This window comes from Battus philenor, unplaced genomic scaffold (assembly GCF_028537555.1).
Source record: "Battus philenor isolate CCGP_79_NKW_IND1 unplaced genomic scaffold, ilBatPhil1.0.hap1 SCAF_3, whole genome shotgun sequence".
NCBI classification, from domain to species: domain Eukaryota; kingdom Metazoa; phylum Arthropoda; class Insecta; order Lepidoptera; family Papilionidae; genus Battus; species Battus philenor.
In genome coordinates this window covers 13,242,063-13,262,553 of record NW_027181693.1, presented here as the reverse complement: position 1 = coordinate 13,262,553, position 20,491 = coordinate 13,242,063, and the positions used below count along the sequence as shown (strand labels likewise).

General features: G+C 31.1%; 1 protein-coding gene across 2 annotated transcripts in view; it reads left to right on the top strand.

The window, feature by feature from the left end:
• The first annotated feature begins 12,393 nt into the window (after window positions 1-12,393).
• exp (expansion) overlaps window positions 12,394-20,491 on the top strand; it is a 179,451-nt gene continuing 171,353 nt past the window's right edge. The window contains exon 1 of one of the 2 annotated variants that reach the window (XR_011107717.1): window positions 12,394-12,573. Coding sequence is in view for 1 of the 2 variants with exons in the window: in XM_068770237.1 (XP_068626338.1) it covers window positions 12,509-12,573 (65 nt within the window). In the remaining variant the exon portion in view is untranslated. The remainder of the gene's footprint in view (window positions 12,574-20,491) is intronic. The other variant, XM_068770237.1, reaches the window with a different exon arrangement.

The following is a 20,491-nucleotide window of genomic DNA, read 5'->3' as shown; positions in this document are numbered from 1 at the left end:
TAAACAAAGGATATAAAAAGAAATAGGATATAGAAAGATCGATAGAATAAGATAAGATAGGTAAAGATAAATTATGTTTGGACCAGCATCCCACGAGGTATTTTATTTCTAAAAAGGTGACAGAGAAATTATTTTAATTTTAATTTCAAGGTTAAATGGTCCAGAATCTACAAGCACGTGACATCAACCATGTTTACCTTATCGTTTCACCGTGCATCATCAATGTTTTGAGAAACACCCGAGGAAAGAATATTCAATGGGTCATTTTTATTTTCCAATAAGTAAATAGGCCATTCAAAAGTGACATGACGCAATGGATACGTAATATGTCTTCATCTATCAATCTCCAATGTTTTGTAATGACATCATTCATCTACTTGTTCAATCGTACATTCATTAAAGATGAATTTTTAACGATACACATTGCTAATGTATTTTCAATAACTAATTACGTGTTAATGTTTATTTATATTTAAATATTTATATCGTTGTTACAATTGAATATGAACAAAAAAAAATTATTAGCTGTGGAATATAATGAAGTACAACCGGTGGTAGATGAGGCCGAAAGGTTCTCGAGCTACGACGATGACCCGGTACACGCGGCGTGGCTTGGCTCCTGGAAGTGTCTGGAAGCGCAGGACAGGTGTTCGTAGCAACCTTAAGGGAAGGTCTATGCCTTGCAGTGGGCGTGTTTCTCCCGAAAAGTCGAAGACAAGAAGACTATCATTCATAGAAGCGATCTCAGAAAATAAAACAATATTATTATCTGCTTGCATCATTTATATTGATTATATATGTACACCACCAGAAAAATACCAAGAGGTCCAATTTTATAGAGACTATAATCAAATATGGCTCGCCTGTAATGACACCCTTCAACTTAAAGTTATGAGGGTTCTAAACGTGCGAGAGTTCCGTTAGTATGTTTCATACATTTATAAAATAAATTCACGTACGTTTTGTTAAGTAGTAAGTTAGTATTGAGGAATTTATTCAAGGAATCGATTAGAAATTGTGTGTGGTGTTTGGAATTATGTTGGCATGTCAATGGAACTTGATTACCAGTAACTTAATTTAAAGATATATTTATTAATTAATGAATATTTTTATTCAAGCTACTAAAAAAAATGTTTTGAGTGTAGGTGATTCTACAATCGATTCGTCTTCAAGGAGTTACATTATGAATTAATAGAATGTTGTACACGGTGCTGAAATGTGGTCTTTTTTTGTATTTATTCATTCATCTCTGGCATTTATTGGAAAGCTCATAGTAGCTCAGCTATGGAGAGGTCTTTGCTCGGTATTTACCTATGAGATTTATTTATGAGATTTGTTTACGAACAAAAGTACATGGTCCAGTGAATTGGCAAGTTGAATTAGCAATTGGCAGACGAACTAACGAATAAAACAGATGACTGTTGAGGACTTAAACGGCCTTACGGACCAGCAAGTGGAGCTTAGGACGTCTATACACATGGTGTACCGATGACCTTGTTAATATTATCGGAAGACGCTTGACGCAGGCTGCTTTCAGCGAGTCCTGTCGGTAATTTTTAGAGGACGCCTAAGTCCAGCTGTGGGAGTCTTTTAGCTGTATAGTTGTAAAGTATTCAATTATTAATTTCATTCTAAAACGTCAACCTTCATTACTTTTGTAATGTATTGTAGTTGTGCAATAACAGGCAAAAACCGGAGCAGAACCAGGAGCCTTCTTACTAAAATGCATATATCACTTGAAAGGTCTATAACTATCAGTGTTTGATTATATTCCAATCAGGGCATCAGGATGCGGAGTCGTGTGGCACATTTTAATCGTGGTACAGTAACTTGGCCTTTATTGCTTTGCGACATACACAAGTGACGTTCCGTGAATTTTGTATCTGTGACGTATCATACATAAATTATTAAACTTTAATATTTAACAATTTTTTTATGGTTATTGAACTTTAGTACTTGAGGTCATTGTTCTGGAATTTTGATATTTGCATTCAAATATATATTATTGGTTACAATATTATCACAGTATTGGTTTAATATATTGTAGATAGATTCAGAGCTGTACATAGCAACTTTATTCTTTTTATTCACGCCAATAATAACAAAAAATATAAAAATAACCTTTTATATATATACAGTACGATTACAAACTTAGTGAGTTTTTCTGTGTACCATAGGATATATAATGGGTCGGAGAAAGAGTTTCAGAGTTCCTACGAATTTCACGTTAAATTTCGAAACAGACTTTATTAAAGTTTATGTACATTTAACTATTATATATACATGGCATTTTAGTTTTTTTACAATCTTTTAGGTAATGGTGTCCATGCAGTAGAATTTTTTTGACTTTTAATTTAAAAAATGCGGCAATTAATTTTGGAAGTCCCCTCTTGATGTTAAACTGACATTGCCTGAAGGTTACAGAGCAAACAGAAACACATGAAAATCTGCAGCTCAAAGGTCAAAGCTATGTGACGAATAAATTATCTAAACTATATAGCTTTAAGTGCAGTTATAATATTGTAAAATAGGTTAAATTAAAGATAGAAAAAAGAAATTTAAAGAAATAACCAATCTATCATTACAAATAATCATCACTAACTCCTTTTATTACTTTTAGAAGACCAACATCATATTATGAACGCTTATGAAAAATAAATCATCATAATTTCAACTTAGAGAAGTTCAATTATAATAAGTTGTTGCATAAAATAGTCATAAAATAAGTTATTATTTTCTTTGAAACCAGTTCATAATTTTACGAATATCTTTAGGCTTACAGCAACAATGGATAATTAACAAATCCGCTAAAGTTGTTTAAACTACGATTAATGTCGGATAAAACTGGTTCTCGTAAATCAATTCTGTTGCCTAATCTACAACATTCATGCTTACAACTACTCCAGCCAGACCAGATCTCGTTACCGGCTGCATCCGGGGCTGACCACGGGTGAGTCAGAATTGTGCCAGTCTTTGGATTATGAAATCTTTGTTGCTCATGCGTTTTGTCGGTCAACAGAAGGCAGATGAAATGTTTCATAATCACGCTGCTTTTACGAGATGGATTATGATTTCACAGTATTTTTGTAAATGTTTGTGTATTCTTCAAATTATAAAACTAACTCAATGATTACCGCTATTTACAGCCCAATATATCCTTATTATATGTTTTGAATCCTCTATTTAAATGCTTATTCTAAAATAAGCATGGTTTTTATTACAAAAATTTTAGGCTAGCATAACCTTTTAAGATGTATCTATCTAATAATCAAGAAACTTAAATTTTCCATTCAAATCGAAACTGTTCTGTGTACAACTCTTTGACAGCAGAAACAGATGCCATGATACTTGTGCAAATCTTCTAATAAAGCAGAATTTAATTTTTACATTCTTTATGGTACACGTAATAAAAAGAAATACATATTTATAATATATAATAATAACACGAAAAAGTTCAACGGGTGGTCTTATCACTTAAGGTAATTTCTTAATGACAACCTTTGTGTGGAAATAGAAGAAAGACAATCAACGTGTACATACATATATTTACTCATATACATTTGGAGTAATGTGAAATTATATTTATTTTGATGTTACTGGTGACATAGTCATATATTATATGGTTAATAAAGAAGCAAAATGTTTCATACAAATGTAAAAAAAAAAACAAATTTGTTAAAAACCGAAACTTAAAGCACTATAGAGGAATGCAAACAACAATATAAATAATTATCAAAGATATACAAAATATCAAATAAAGTTAAGTACATCGTCTGATCCGCGTACATTAATCTTTTTTCTCCACGAAGATGGCTGATCGACGATTAAATCTTTAAATGGAACTGGTCAAGGTGATGCTTGCTTTCAAATAAGCATCTTATTTGGAGCTCTCATGACTAAGTGTATAAATATTATACGATTAACATAGGCAGCTAACATTATACTGTGATCAAAAAGTAAGGTAAATATGTTTACAAAATGTAATTTTTTTATTTAATCTTCCAAATTAATTTAATTATCTTTAAAGTAATCCGTTTGATAAAATGCACTTTTACTAACGGTTTTTTTTAGTCCTCTAAACAGTTGAAATAGTCTTTTTCCGGGACAGTCTTTAAGACCTTTTTCGATTCGATTTAAATCTTCTCAATGGTGTCAAAATGGCGTCGCGTTGGCCTTTTGGTTTCGCTTAATAGTCAGAAGTCGCACGGATCCAAAGCAGATAAATAAGGTGGTTGCAAAACGATATGAGTAGAGTTTCTAATGCCTTTTGTCTGAAAAGTTGAGCGATTTTAACACCGATACTTGACAATCTTGAAAATACTTGAACAATCGATACTTGACGTGTTTGAGACACAAAACATCGTTTAAAATGGTTTGGGCGGAACCAAATGATATTACAACTTTTGACAAACAGACGTTTGGCAAATGTTGTAGACAGTCGTACCAATCTAGGAAAAAAAATACTTGCCTTCCTAACGCCCGGGAGTTTAAATTACAATTTCACCATACTTTTTGACCTCAGTAGTACTAATATATAATATAATATAATATGTGTAGAAAAATCACATAGAAAGAAAAATCATGATTTATAATTAATTGCAAGTTAAAGTGGCAGTGAGCAGATCATGAAGAACAGACCTTAAAGTGGAGTGGAGAGGTCGGATCGGCAAGTGTAGTGTAGGACGTGTATTCACAAGGTGGACAAAGTACCTAGTTAAGCTTGCTGGAAATCTGAAGACGAGGCCTATGCCAAGCAGTGGACGTCCTGTGGTTGAATTATTTCTTTGTTAAAAATTGAAACTAATTACTTATTTTTTACCAGTACGTCGTTGGTGGTTGCACTAGTGCGACTGAACCGACAGCGTCTTTTTTCTAACGCAGCGAAATATAATTTATTGATACGTTTAAATGTTTAAGTACGAGTAGTAATAGGTAGACAAATAATTTAAATTTAAGCTTAGAATAGAATTTATCTTACACCAATACAACTAACATTTATAAATTATTTGTTTACACAAACACACGCACACACGCACACATGCACACATGCACACACACACTGTATTACATAGAGCATATAGGAATTGATTATGTATTTGCGTCATTAACAACTTTTACTCTAAGTGTTGAAATTATTTCTGTTTTCCTTTATTTATCTCATCCATCTTATCTTACCGTTTCATATTAAAATGATGGGCTTAATACGAACACATGTTGAAATGCGAACTGAGAATAAACATTCACCTTCGCGCTGCTGTTTGCAATGAATTGGTTAACGTTAGAGCAAACATAAAATTAATCGTTGTTAAATGAAATTGTTTGATGATTTCGAAATGAACTTTCTGTGTTGAGCTTCATCGAAATTTTTATAATAACTATTTTTGTAAGTACATATTTCCTCTTGTTTGAACTGTAATGAATAGCTTGGTACCTATAATTATTATTATTAGATCTAAAATCAAATAACACTGCAAGACAAGATGTTTCTCTTTCTGCGTAGTACATAAGACCAGAGATAACAATGAACAAGTGTAAAGATATGTTGAAATACGAATACGAGTCTATGGGTGCTACGAAGATCTAGAAACGTGGGAGCATTCAAATAAAATAAAACGCAATAAATTTTAGTAAAAAAATATTTCCTGAATTAATCTTGGCATAAATCAAAGAAAATCGTGCAAAAAGTGTCGTAAATTCAAGAATAGACATAGTCTATAAAAATACATATCTATATATAGATTGAATTTAAGCTTATATACCGGAATATATTAATAAAAATGAATTCTATGTCATGAGTTATATTCGCGTAAATATAGGAAGTTATTAAGTAATACAAAAATCACAATATATAGGCTTCAAAATTAATGTTATGAGGTACTTATCTCATGTTTTAAAACGATGAACAAATGTCGTGCTGCGCAATTTTTTTATTACCAAACTCTAGTTAAGTGCTTTGATTAGTAGGAGAGTTTAATACAGTTTTTCTCTAGTAACTAGAGGCAACACAGTGGAAAAAAATGCGCCCGGGCAACTTTCACTTTCTACTTTTAGATTTTAGGGGTTCTGTCAAAAGATGGTTTGTTTTGGAGGAAAATGGCTACGTGGGCTTGATACACCATACTTGTCACGCTTAGCAGGCAGGTTGTCGATCACAGAATGGTTCATTATGGTTCACCGAGGATGCTGCTGTTTACCCACATCATGAACTTGTTTGTGAGCAGTGGTAAAGCTATATAATTAATGCACAGAGTATGAATAATATACAGGACTGTATTTCGAAAATCGAATCCGCGCCTCAAAAGCGCGTAAAACTTCATTGTAATCTGCTATAACACCAATTACCATTTATGGATATAAAATTAAGAATCTTAAAAACGCTTGCGAAAAGGTTTTACTTGCATTGAGATATAAATGGTAGGTTGAATTAAAATATATGGTATTAATGCTATGAAACCATTATGTTAGTAATGTATCATAATGTTAGTAAAGGAGTAATTTTTACAATAATTATATAGAAAATTAGTTTAAATTTCGTAATAATACTATGAAAATATGTTAACTCGCCACATTTATAATTACATAATTATTACGTAGTCAAATAGCATTTGAGAATTGTAATTTACGCTTTCGTTCTCTACGACTTTCTATTATCTTGACTTTATATTTCTATTTCTATCATAATAATTACATGCGGCTCATAAATAACGTATATAATTAAAACGTGTTAAATATATTTCACACTAATTATAAACAATCGTAATACATAAAATATGTTACAGAACTTGAAAGGGGAATGTATAGCTTATTAGTCAGCGATAAACTTTAAAGCTTCTACACTTATTTCCAATCAACCTGTATAGAGATCACGCTGAAATATGTTAAACTTATTTTTGTACAGGAATGCGACAAGCTAACAACTACAGAGAGGACAAAGACCCAAGGGACTGCATAGCAAATAATAAATTTAGGTTGGAACTTACGTATTGGATTTAGGATTTCTTAAGTCACCATTTTCCTTGTAAAATTACCGAATAACTTATAAACTAAACATGGAATGCAATTTTATATCGTTTTTATTATTAAACATTTGTATACATATTGCATCTCTTTTGTAAAATTGTTACATTGACATATGAGATCAAGTATCATACTAAATTTGCCATTCGTTTTTAAAGTGATTAACACGATCAACTAAGTTCATACTTATTTGTGACGTATTATGAAATACTATATCACCTCTTTGATGTGGATCTATTTATTAATAAAAAAGTAAAAAAGAGGTTTTAAATTAGTTATCCTCTGTCCTCTAATATTTCTGTTACATTAAATGTTCTTTGTATAGTTTTACAATGTAGTGCTTATAAATATTGTTTACTGCTTATTATATAATTATTAAGTTTTAGTACCATTGTTATAAGTTTAATTGTTATTAATCACATAAAATAATATATATATTAAACAGTTATGAAAATATTAAAGACTTAGAAATTGAGCGTAAATCTAATTTCATTTACGAAATTTTCACGGCCCGTTGACACGAGACAAATGGCATAATTTTTAACATCAAAGCCTGCGTCATGTTGTTAGAATTAATAAGTAAGATCAAAAGGAAACTTTCATAAAGTCAAAAGAAGCCGTTATTTATTTAATTTAGTCAACACACAAACAGACACATGTATATGTCAATCTTGTAGTTTCACTGGTGGAAGCAAGCTGTGAAAGAATTTCATACGGTATTAGCATTGTATTGGTATGTTCTAAAAATGATTATTGATACTAGTGGTTAAAGAGATCAATTTTTACTCAGTGTGATCACTTTTTAAAAAATTAAGGACACCTATTTACGATCTGGAATGACTATAAAGTGTCTAAGTACGAAAATGTGATAAACAGTTATTTTAACTGATGTATTGAAGCTTCAACTCGCTGAAGTTATTATTTTACAGTGCAGTAAAATGTATTTATTTAAACATTAATTAACGAACCTACATATAGAATGTACAAAGTTTAATAGACTGTTTTCGTTTTAAAATTGACGCGATATGGATCTTCATGTTTCAGTTATGTTATAAACTAAGCCAGTTAACGAATTCGGCCTGAATAATGGTTAATTATTTGAACCTAACACTTTCACCTGGACGCGCTTGCCTCGTTTTATGATTTATGGATTTCTTACTAATTGGTGTAAAATTTTCCACGATTAGCGTAATTTAACGCGTATTTTTATTTGTAAAATATAAGGCAATTATTATTAAACACATTTAATGTACTTAAGTGCCGATAGACGCGGCGTAGGTAGGCCCCGAACTAAGTGAACCAACGACATAGCGTCAAGGGAATTCGCTGGCGAACTTTGATGGAGGCCTAATCCTTGCAATGAACCTCTATTGGCTGAAAAGAAATAGAAGAATGCTCTTATTTATGAACAAACGCGGATTGTTTTTACAATCAGGTGATCACACGAGTTGTTCAATAGAGGTGTACTACAGTTTAGGTAACGACCCGATACGAAGCCTTCGATAGAGCTCTCAAAGTTATCTATGTTTTATACGTCTTCAACGTTCTGCCTCCTCAAATCCAGATGAAATCACAAATACAATGTTTTTAGGTGACAAAATATTTATAAAATATAATCGTTATTAGATTTTAAATACATTGGATCAAATGTCGCCAGATTACAGCGTCTTTTATAACTGAACACTTAATTAGCACACCCCTAATTAGTTGGGATCAGGGTCTTTGTTTACAAATAAGTTTTTCAGATCTTCCATCTTTATACTTCACTCACTGTCATTATTCTCAATTTCTTTTATTCTTACCTTATTTCCATCACAATATCTTTCATTTTGTTTTTATTTTCCTTCTTGCTTTCATCGCCTTCCTTCCATCATCTTATTACTCTTAGGTGGCAAGGTACATTTTTTTAAATTCTTTATTTTATTATTGACTTATTATTTTTTATCCCAGTTTTCTTTGAGTTGTGCTTTCTTAATACATTACTACACTTTTCTTATTCTATTTTTCCTATTATTACTTGACTAGTTATTTTATGTGCAGTTTATTTGGTACCTACTTATCTATACTGTTTTGTTTCTATTAACAGTATCACTCACCACCCTACGAGCAAACGGGATGTTTAGATTTACAGAGATTTCTCTCGTATTATAAAGCTTAGAGACTTGAATTCGATAGAAATATTTTTTTTTTCCAAGCAGTGACTTGCGATCTTAGTTCGCGGGTTCAATTCCCGGAATGCGATATGTAATTTAAACTTTGTGCATTAATTATAAAAGATTGCTACTGCTTACAAGCAAGTATCCAGAGGATGGGCAGCAGCGTCCCCTGCATATCGTAAAAACAACTACGATGAATTTCATTTTTCAGAAAATCATTATGTTAAATAGTAATTCATATAAATTTCATCATTGATATAAAATAATTTTGTTCTAATGTCCAAATTCTACAATAATTAAAATATAAAAGTGTAAATAACAAATCAATGTAAATACATTTTTTTAAATTTAAAAATGAAGATTTTCTCTTTGACTTTTTTGCAAATGAAATACAAACATTAAATATACGAATATACCTATAGCCATGCTTGCATAGTCTTGACATGAAAACCGTTGTATAATTATATATGTGCCTCTACATAAGGCAGTCGTGTATTTCCGATGATAGCTCCCGTCAGCCCACTAATTTTAGTCGCTGCTTTGACCTTGAAACCGCAATAGAGTAATAAAATGTACATTGTCATCTACAGCTATTTAATGGGAGATGCGTACGTTATAATGTAAATTATAAAACGTCAACTGCTGGATATATACCTTCTGCAAATATTTCCTATGGGTTCGGTAGCAGCCTGTATGCAGTGGTTTCTGAAAACCTTAATAAAGTCGTATGTCATAACTTTACTACTGAAATTACATTTAAGTTTTACTGCTGAGGAAACTTTCGGCCCTAACGCGTGCAAGAGTGAAGTGCCTCGCCTACTGCTACTTCGTTAAGATTAATAGAACTATTCATAACAGGGTAAAAACAACAAAGAAGTGACGTGCACATAAGTGAAATCAAATCAACAAAGAAACCGCGACATGGGAATCTATGAAAGTTGAAAGACTAATTAATTGATTTTCACTTGAATGATAAACACACAAAGCGACTAAGAATGTTGATTGGTTAATATTAATAGACGGTCGGTTAGTAGGCTAGTGGACTGGTTTGTTCGCATTTCTTACCAAATTGTCCATGTTATCATCAGATAAATTTAGGGAATTTGTCGTCTACCTTATGCGATGGTAATAGAAGCGATTTTACTTTGAACTCTATACACTGGTTTAGACACATAGATTAAATCTGGGCAGTAACGGCATTTGTACAGATAATACAAATTAAATTAATATATTTCTTACGTTGCAAAAATCAAATTGTATTATATTCAACATTATTATTTATTTATATAACATCAAGACGTCATATCATAAGATGTAATAATATAAACAAATACCGTTGTGGAAGTTTCTAGAAGGAAAATTATGCCATATTAACAAACTATATAAAATAAAACACGGTATAATGAATAAGACAGTTGCCTTAAGCATTTGTTACGTTAACACATTTGTAAGTATTTGACACAAACAAAATAGTCAATACTTTCACCTCTACCTTCTCTAAATTCTTTTGAATTGTATTATTGTATAATATATATTATACAAGATGACATTTGCACCTTAATAACTGTCTCGTTATTTATTAAGAGATTCAAATCGATGTTCACCAAATATATAGTTTATATTCGTTTATGTACATAAATACTAAATATAGAGTTTCGTAACTCTTGTTAAAAACCGTTTAAATTGTATTATATGTTACTAATTTCAATGAAAAATATGATTTGTATGTCTTTCAAAATCACGTGGTAAATACAAGTTAAAGAAGTATTTGTAAATTTGGCAATTAGACGCCGGAGGCATCTATCATTAACCTATATTAAATAGAAGCGTAGTCAAGTTATGACCAGCAGTTATTATTTATAGTTACTATGTTAGATATATAGTAGTTATGCAATTGCTTAACTAGCGTATCGGGATAATAAAACTTAATGACTAAATATGGTTTGAGCCTATGAAATACGTTGTGATACATTCAAATTTTTTCAAGTTAAAGTTTTCGTGTTTTCTGAAATGTTTTGAGTATATTTAATATTTTTTTGTGGCGATTTTAAAATTATATCTGTCCCGTCAGACCGTGCTACCCGAATTGATTAGCTTGTCACATTCTAATAGAAAAAAATCGTCATTGCTTCAGCCCAACAATGTCTATGGGGGATGTAGCATTATCGCCATGCTTAGTCTTGGCGATCGCAGTGTGGTATTATGGTACGCAGAAGTTGCTGGTGCCCATCCTCTGGAAAGTGTGAATTATATAATATTGTATACCAGGAATCGACACCGCGACCTACGATTGCTAGTGTCAGTTCTCTATCGCTGAGCTACCACTGCTTTGCTCTTTATGTTTTATTGTATCTTGTAATTGATTTTGTTTTCAATAAATACAGGTCGATTACGCTATTAAAGAACAGTTACATCTGTAGGAGTGATCTGACAAAAACTCGAACTTGATTATTCACCCTAAATTATCAAATGCGCGATGTTTTAATAGTCATTACATTTTTTTAAAACTTTTAATTTTTTATGAAAATATATATTTTTAAGTATTACGAAACTGAATGAAATCGGTAAATTCGTTCTTTACCGATTTCATTCATTCAGTCATGGCGTGACCAATGAAAATAATTAAGATACGCATGTTGTCACTACGAGAGAAAAATGTTTTATTTTATTATTGGTTGCCATACACCTCTAACCTAAAATGGTGGAGAACTTATACTACCTTATTTATAGTTTTTTTCTTTTCTTAATTCCTTATTTACTATATCAATTTACCTCAACTCTAGCTCTTTTCGTCTTTTTATATGAAACTTAATCTTAAAGTCTTAATTATTCAAGCGTGCAACCTTTTAGTGTAAGAGACAGCATTTAGCTTAGAAAACACTGGTATAACTAATAGTTTCAAATTTCGAATGAGATAATAATGTTAAAAGAGCTCAATTTAATAGAAACTAGTATCAAATCGTACTCCTTTATTACATACTTAATGTATATATATCTACGGGGATTCACCATTTTTGCAAACGTTTTTAAAACAGTAGTTAGAACAATTTAATCCAAAGCTATATAATCTCTTATACAATCTTATGTACTGTACTATGATTTCATACTAATTTCTTTTGTTTCTTGTCTATTTCAGATATTTCTTAACCGCGCAAAGAAGATCACCGTAGGATTTTAGTGTTATGCGAAAAATAGTGTTAACAGTTAATTGTGAATACACAAATTGTTCATTAATCGTGATCTTATTTTAACGTTTAATCTAGTTATAATTATAGTTACGAATATAATTATTAATTAGTGTTGTGTTAAAAAGTGTGATTAAAAACGATATCAAGATGATGACGTTGTACAGAACAATCAAAGGGACCAGCACTTCGCGAAGGAAAAGACGCGAGAGAAGGTTAGTGTTTTATAAGACTTTAAGTTATCTTTTTATACAGGCTATGTTCGATTGGTGTTACACTCTGTTATCCTTTCTGGCTTATAAAGTTTCTTCGAAACCCGAGCCTTGCATACCTATAATGATTTAAGGTATCTATGTTTTACCTTTTTAATTTTTTTTTGTATTTAATGTCAATTTGTGTCTATGTTTTTTGTCTTCAGATTTATTAAAGATATTTTGTTGTTATGTAAATAAAAAAGTTGCACATACGTCATTAATGTATAAAGCACAAGTTTTGCTTTTTAAATGTATTTTAAAAGTAAAATAAATAAAGATTTACACTTTTTTATATTTATACACTCTAGTATAAATTCTGCGTTTAGTTTTAGTTTATAAGAGAATACATTAAAATGATCGAAAATAGTATGTTCATGTAATAGAATAACTACGTTTGACAATTAAGAAATAAATCGTTATGGGTTAAAATAATTTGTAAATTGATAATTTCTGTTTATTAAAAGTGAAATAACACAAAAATTTCACGGATAAAAAAGCTTTGAGGATCTGTTAATTGGGACGCTAATTTTAATAATTGAAGCATTATAACAATTGGCTACTTTCAACTATTTCCTCCGTTCACAGAAATTTAATCCTTACCTTTAAGACATAGATATTATTACCGCACGTACACAATAAAAAGAATGTCATGTTAAAAATTAAATTTATCTAATAATTATTCAAAGAAATTTAAGCATACAGAGTTGTGCTCATGACCTGTGACCCCGACGTTCTAAGCTCGCCTCAAGTCAACAGAATATTTCCGTTTCTAATTGTGTTCCCGATTTATTTGTGTATTTATCGTTAATGGAATATTAATGATGAAAACGTGGCCATCACTTCTAGCCAGGGCTTATCAAACGACGGTTCGCTAAAAAATATTGCCTTTGAATGGTAATACAGCGGCCTCTGGATTTTATGTTCTAACCTTCTAAGCATTTTCTCTTTTAACTATAGTTATTGTTTTTTTACTTTACTTTAGATTCACAAAATTGGAGAAGCTCTTAAACATACATAATATTAGATTGACGTACGCATTAAAAATGTGCAAACAAAAGAAATATGTACATGAGTATATATATATATATATATATATATGTGTATATATATATATATATATATATATATATATATATATATATATATATATATATATATATATATATATATATATATATATATATATATATATATAAATCTCCCGTGTCACCAGGTCCCTGGCAGCTTCGCTATTCCTGGCGGGGCTAGCATCCCTTGGCGTCCTCCGGTTCTATATACAATCTATGGGAGAGGCCTATGTATTGAAAACTAAACATATCGAATAAGTTTGCAACATTAATATATGAAAGGAGTCAGTTTAAATATTCTTCTAGTTTCAAAACAGATATCTGGTGGTACTAAAAAGATTATTCGTTTGGGCAGTTTTAGACAGTCAATGATAGATAATTTTGTTAAAGAAAAAAAGTAGTCTTTGTTAAAAGAATTAGAAGTTGAACTTATATGAAAACCGTATTTCTTACTTTTTGTATAATCATGTAAATCTATGTTATAATAGAGCAGTGTTAGCTTATTGGTCAAGGACTATAACTTTCAAGACTAGGATGTCCTTAAAGCTAAAACAACGTTAAACATCGTAAGGAATATGGCATATCTGAGGATTCAAAGACAAACTCAAAGACTTTTTTCGGGGAGGTGGATTGTCACTCAACATTGAGAATATTTCCATATATATAATATAAATTAATTGATAAAACTATCACGACAAAAGTTATACTATTTCTGTGTTAAAAGAAAAAAGTGCGGATGCGTAAAATTGTCAGCAACAAAGAAAAAAGTTTGAGCATCTCTGGCTTAGATTATGCAAATCATAGTTCGCTTTCCTTCCTTCTGTCGTGAGAGAATGAATGGAGTCAGCGTTCGATTCATTGATTGACTTTCATCGCATATAATCACGATAAATAGACGTAGTGTATTTTTCTTGTTTTTGTAACCTTTCTTCTTGACGACTCTCCCAGAAGATGGAGGTAATGAAAGTAGTATGGAAAGAGAGTCAAGGCGTTTCAAGACCAACACGACGTTCACAAAAAAAAAAAATACAATTGAAAAGAAATAATTTAATTAGCTAGTGAAGAGAAATTACTAATAATTTCTAAGTTCATCCAAAAATTACCTATAGAGACAAAATATTACTTAACCCTTATTGAAAGGTAAGTGTTGCGAGAAAATTCATTAGAGCTTAACCTCATTGCATAAGGAACAAGGAAATTCTCTTATTCCAGTTCGACTTAGATATTATATTCGTTTGTAATAGGGCGGTGAGATATTACGTCATGGATTGTAATTGATACTAGTTTCATGGCACGCAGATGAATCTGGTTCAACTGCCGGCACTCAAATCAACGAAGCAATTGAAAGCTCTTAAGTGGTAGTAAAAGATCATAAAATTGCCATGACATAACGCAATAAAAGGTCAAACGAACCAAATCTCCAGATTCGTATATAATGATTTATAAGTCATTGTAAGTTCTTTTATTATTATTCACATAAGATTATTTATGTGTACATAAGTACTTTTGAACATATGAATGTATTTGTATGTGTGATCACCATAAACTCCCCTCTCCTCAATGACTCTCATCTCCATACAAAGGTTGTCTGGTAAAGATGGCCTCGAGCGATAAGACTGCCCCTTGCACCTTTGTATAAATTGTTTTTTTTTTTAGTTATTATCTGTGGTGTTTAATAGAGTGTGAATAAACAAATTAAAGTGACCATTTTTTTATCTTAAATCAAATTAAGTTCTGTTATACTAGTACCCTTTAACATAAACCTTCGAGGTTTTTAAACTCGCTGTGATCTGAGAAGAGTCCACAGAAAATTCTGTTGGATTTTTTTTGTGTTTACTATTATAGCAGAAGATCAAGAGTATTAAATCTCACCATAATCTTTTGGATGGTAAGTGATGGTAGATTTATTTGATTACTATCCAAAAAGGATTGTTTATGGTTAATACGTTATGAGAAGAATACTCAATTTAGATCTTTCCTATATTGGCATCTTTCAACTTAAAGTTACGAAGGTTCCAATGGAAGACCTGAGAACACCACACAACAGCCTTAGACATGCTTTTTTGTGGTCATATTATAATAACCCTACTATAGTAGTAGGGTAATTTAGTCGATAAAGAATTGTTTAACGATTTAACGAATATTTAAACGATAAGAATTCTTCGCAGTGATGTCACCGGATTATTTCGATTTCATTTAGGCAATATCTGATAGTGTATATATATAAATCTGTATTAAACTGCATTAAATGATGTGTTGTTGTGGAATTTCTTTCTGCTTGTCCTCCACAATTATAACACCTTGCGAAGCTGAGTAAAGTCAACAATAAAATAGATACAAAAAAAGAGAACTAACTATCAACAAGAGTTCTGCTGAAGGTTTCTATGTTAAATAAACGTATTTTATCTTTAATTTTTATTCCCCCGTTTTACAAAATAAATTTGTAGATAGATAGTATTGCTGTTAGCGCTACCATTGTGTAGACGGCGACTGTATGCAACAAGGTGCGATAGTTTTCACTCATTCGTCCACTAGTGACCAGCTAGTTACTTATATTCACGATAGATGGCGTTGTCTATAACTCAACTTTTATGCAGAAAACTTACAATAATATTTTATTGTTTCTTTAAATTAATAAAAGATTAAAATAAAACGCTTAACTAATAACAAAACACATCACAAAATTAGTGTTTAAATAAACAAAATAATTACTTAAAGATTGTTGCATGCGTGACAAACATCAATCACCGATCGCTGACAAAGCCTAAATCGGCTAGCAGCATAACTTCAATCACGTCAAATGCAATTATGGTACGTAACGTATAATTAGAATTAAATATATTATACCTCGTTAATGAAAAAAGTGAAGTCATCTAATTAAATACTCTAAATATCATTTGCTATATTAATAAAGATAGATAACAGAATAAAAAAAACATTCGTCAACAAATTGACATGAGATCTCGACTCAGTATTTTTTTGTAATAAAACCTGAAAATTTCTTCGAATTTTCTCCCTATGCTATTTTAAGTAGCTCCGGTGATGATAAGTCAGGAAATTTTTTTAAGAAGTTTTTAGTCAAACTACATAGATAAGGCCAAGCATAACACTGGTCATCGACAATAAATAATCTTCTCTGAACATTAATTACACAATATTCCATAAATTACACGTGGACTCTCAGTAGTAAGCTCACAGACCCTTAAAGAGTCATGGAGGATCTAATCTAATCTAATCTAATCGAAAAATAAATAATAAATAAATTTCAAAATTTTCAAATTTAAAATACCTTCATTCAAATAGGTATTTGCACGCACTTTTAAATAATTGATTGTTTTAACATTATAAGTAGTTAGATACCACCGGCCTGGCATATTGATCTGCTGAAAAGAGCCGGCCAGAAACTTAACAGTTGCTCTTTTTTTTAAATAAAAGTAACCCAGATAGCCTAGCAGATGGACAGGTTGTATCGACAGTGGCATAGGGTAAGCTGCGTAGACCACGGTTCGGAAATCACAGCGCATGACGTCTACTATCAACTGGAAATGCACTGCAAGTGCACTGCAAGCTGCTTCTAATTAGTTCGGAAATCATTGAGACAGGCCTATCTCCAGCAGTAGACCTCTTTCGGCTGAAATGATAATGGCGACTAATATACTATTAGAACGTTGACAAATAACCCAAGTTTTTTACTAATGTATAGATAACTAAAAAAGTAATCTAGAGTTTTTTTTACAAAAAAAACGTGTGAAAATATTCTTCGTATTAACGGTACTTCTAAATTACCTATCCATTTCGCCGCCACGTTATTAAGCCACAAAAAATTTAAGTTTAATAACGCCAACTTACTAATCGAGGTACCTATTTTGGAAGAGAACAACTGATAGCTGTCAACGTTATAATTAACGAACGCGTGGATTTAATAACTTAATTATGTTATGGTCGAATGTAATTTTCTATTGAGTCATGGTTAAAGTTTATTGTAAAGTGTGTATATATTCTTATTCAAATATTACTTTCCTACACTTTTTACAACAGATGTGATTTAAAACGATTTTTGTTTTTTTAACACTGATTTTATAGCGTAAGATTTCTGAATATTTGAATTTGATACAAGTTAAAAAAGTGGCAGATGTGAGTTTAGAGTTAGAGAAGGAAGAGAGTCGTATGAATATTTTTAAATAATGGAGGTCGGCTGCAGTTCAATAGATTCTTGTTCTTAATACTGTGATAATTTTGTGACATTGTATTTCAAATGATAAGTCACTACAATAATATTATTTGCTATTCTGCTTTTAATACAGTACCTGTCGAGGTGCTGTTTATTTGTCGTTGATTTGGATCTTAATTGTTACGTAACTTAACTTGATAGCTCCTTTGGGAATAAGAGTCCTAGCCGTTACATCCTGTGCAAGATTATCGGATTGGGGTGTTGTCGTATGTAGCTTCTGTGATTTGCTGAAAATGTCGTTTAAACTTATAAATATGAACATTGTTGATCAACTAAGAAAAAATTTTGTTAAAAAATGGTTATAAATTCACAGATAATTTGACTTATATCGATGTCATATATGCATATCTCATAGCAGTATGCGTAACGCATGTGAACAATTTATCATGCTCTTGTTAAACTAATTTGTTCGTATGTTTTTTGCTCGAATGGTTTTTGCATTAATATCCGATCTTACACTTGACTCGTATGTGTAGGTAATAGGGTCGAAATTACTACACCAGGTCTGCATCTGAAACTCCAAGTTATAGCGATGCCATTATGAAGTCAAGCGAGTGAATATCATTTCATTCTTTAATAACTCAAATCATCGATGCGGTTTTAATTTTTATTGTTCACCATTCACAAATTATGACAGACATACCAGACGTTGACACAGGGCATTTTTTTTTAAATGCGCACAGTTCAAGCGAAATTATTATAACGATACTTTTATGCCATGTAACCAATCATATGTCAAGAGCTTCTAAATTTTTTTAGCTACTATCATTGTTTTAGGATCATTTAATATGTGGACTGTCAGGTGGACTTTTCTTGGGGGAATCCTGATTAAATTAAAAGAGTTCCAGCATTTACACATGTCGTTGTCGTTGTCAAGTATTACCAACAATGAATATTTAATCCTTGGTTTTTTATTTTTATGCAGTCTGGAGAAAAGTATTATAAAAGCAAATGTAAATTCTAAAATGTAACTAGCATTTGCGTTCATACCAATTGGCGCAACAATATGTCATTCCCCGTAGTTTTCTAGAAGCAAAAGAGTTAAGCATTTTAAAAGATGTTCCAAATTTTGTTAAATATTATTCTAGAAGTAAGTTTTGCTTAGTTTGAACATTCTATATTTATTTGTTTTTAAATTTATATAATATTTTTATTATTTATTTATATACTTATTAATTAATCAATCAATTCAATTTTCATTTATTTAACCATTTATTGTACACTAAGGTAGACAAACAACTATGGCACAGCCGTCGGAAAACGCTAGGTGTAAGCGCCCTTCCAACAGGTATTTTTATAAATCTAAGCGGTAGGTCAATGTCCTGTAGTAGAAAATCCTACGGCTGGTATAATGATGATATTTTAGGTAAAATTAATAAAATAAATCATGTAAAATAACGGAACAAGAAATACAAAAGGCGTTTAAAACTATAATTTTCATTATATCACTATATATTATTAATCGTTTGTCCATAAGCGAGGATATACCCAGTGATTACCCAGCGGTATAGAACTTTAGAACGTAGGTCGCGGGATCGATCCTGGGATACGAACTTGTATAATTAACACTTTGTGCAATATTTATATAAAATTGCCACTGCCCACAATTTTTTTTACAGAGGATGGGCAGTAGTGTCCTTTGCGTACCATAATATCACACTGTGATCATGAAACCGTCTGCCGAGCGTAGCTATTATAGTATAACTTCCTGTAAAGAATAAAAAATGAATGAATAAATTGCATCGATAAAGAAAAAAGATGAGAATGTAAATAATATATGTGTAAAAAAATATTTTGCAAAAATAATCTCTGTGTACTGGGGATGTTAATTCCCCAAAATTTATCTTTGGGGAAATCGTATGCCTTGTAGTGGGCGTAAGCGTCTATTGCCTGAAATGACGACTATAATTTATTCAAAATATTGCTGTATAGTTAATAGTTTCACTTCAACTACGTAGTAAAAAAAATTTATGCAAATAATTCATGACAAAAAATAAGCACTAAATGCGCACACGTTTCTTTCTAAAACATTTTACAAATAAACATATAGTTTGATATTTAAACGATTCATGCATCATTTATGGATTTTTCAGTGCTATAATAGGTGATAATCAAAGCTCTGGATACAGTCTACCCGATAAAATAACTCTCATCATCGATAATAATAGAGATCAGTAAGAGTCATAGTAATGTAATCGTTTATAATGATTTCAATGCAAAAAGTTCAAGGCCAATATTCTTAACTAAATAGTATAAATCAACTTTAGACATATCTGATTGACGACCCGTATCAGGCGTTAAATCTACATTGTTATAATTATGTATAATAAGAGTTCAATAGCTTAGTCTTTTTGTGTTATTGAACGTATGTTATTATTAGGTTTAACTCATATTGTAGTTGCTAGAGCTTTGAACCTTTCAAAGGCACTTCGAACTCCTATTACGTCATCACTCTGAAATATGTCACATTTATTATTTTTTTCTATTGAAATGTGACAGGCGAATAAATTCAAGCAGTAAAAATTCTGCAGAGATTGATAGTAAACAATAGTTTATTTTGATATGTGACTATTCGAATTTC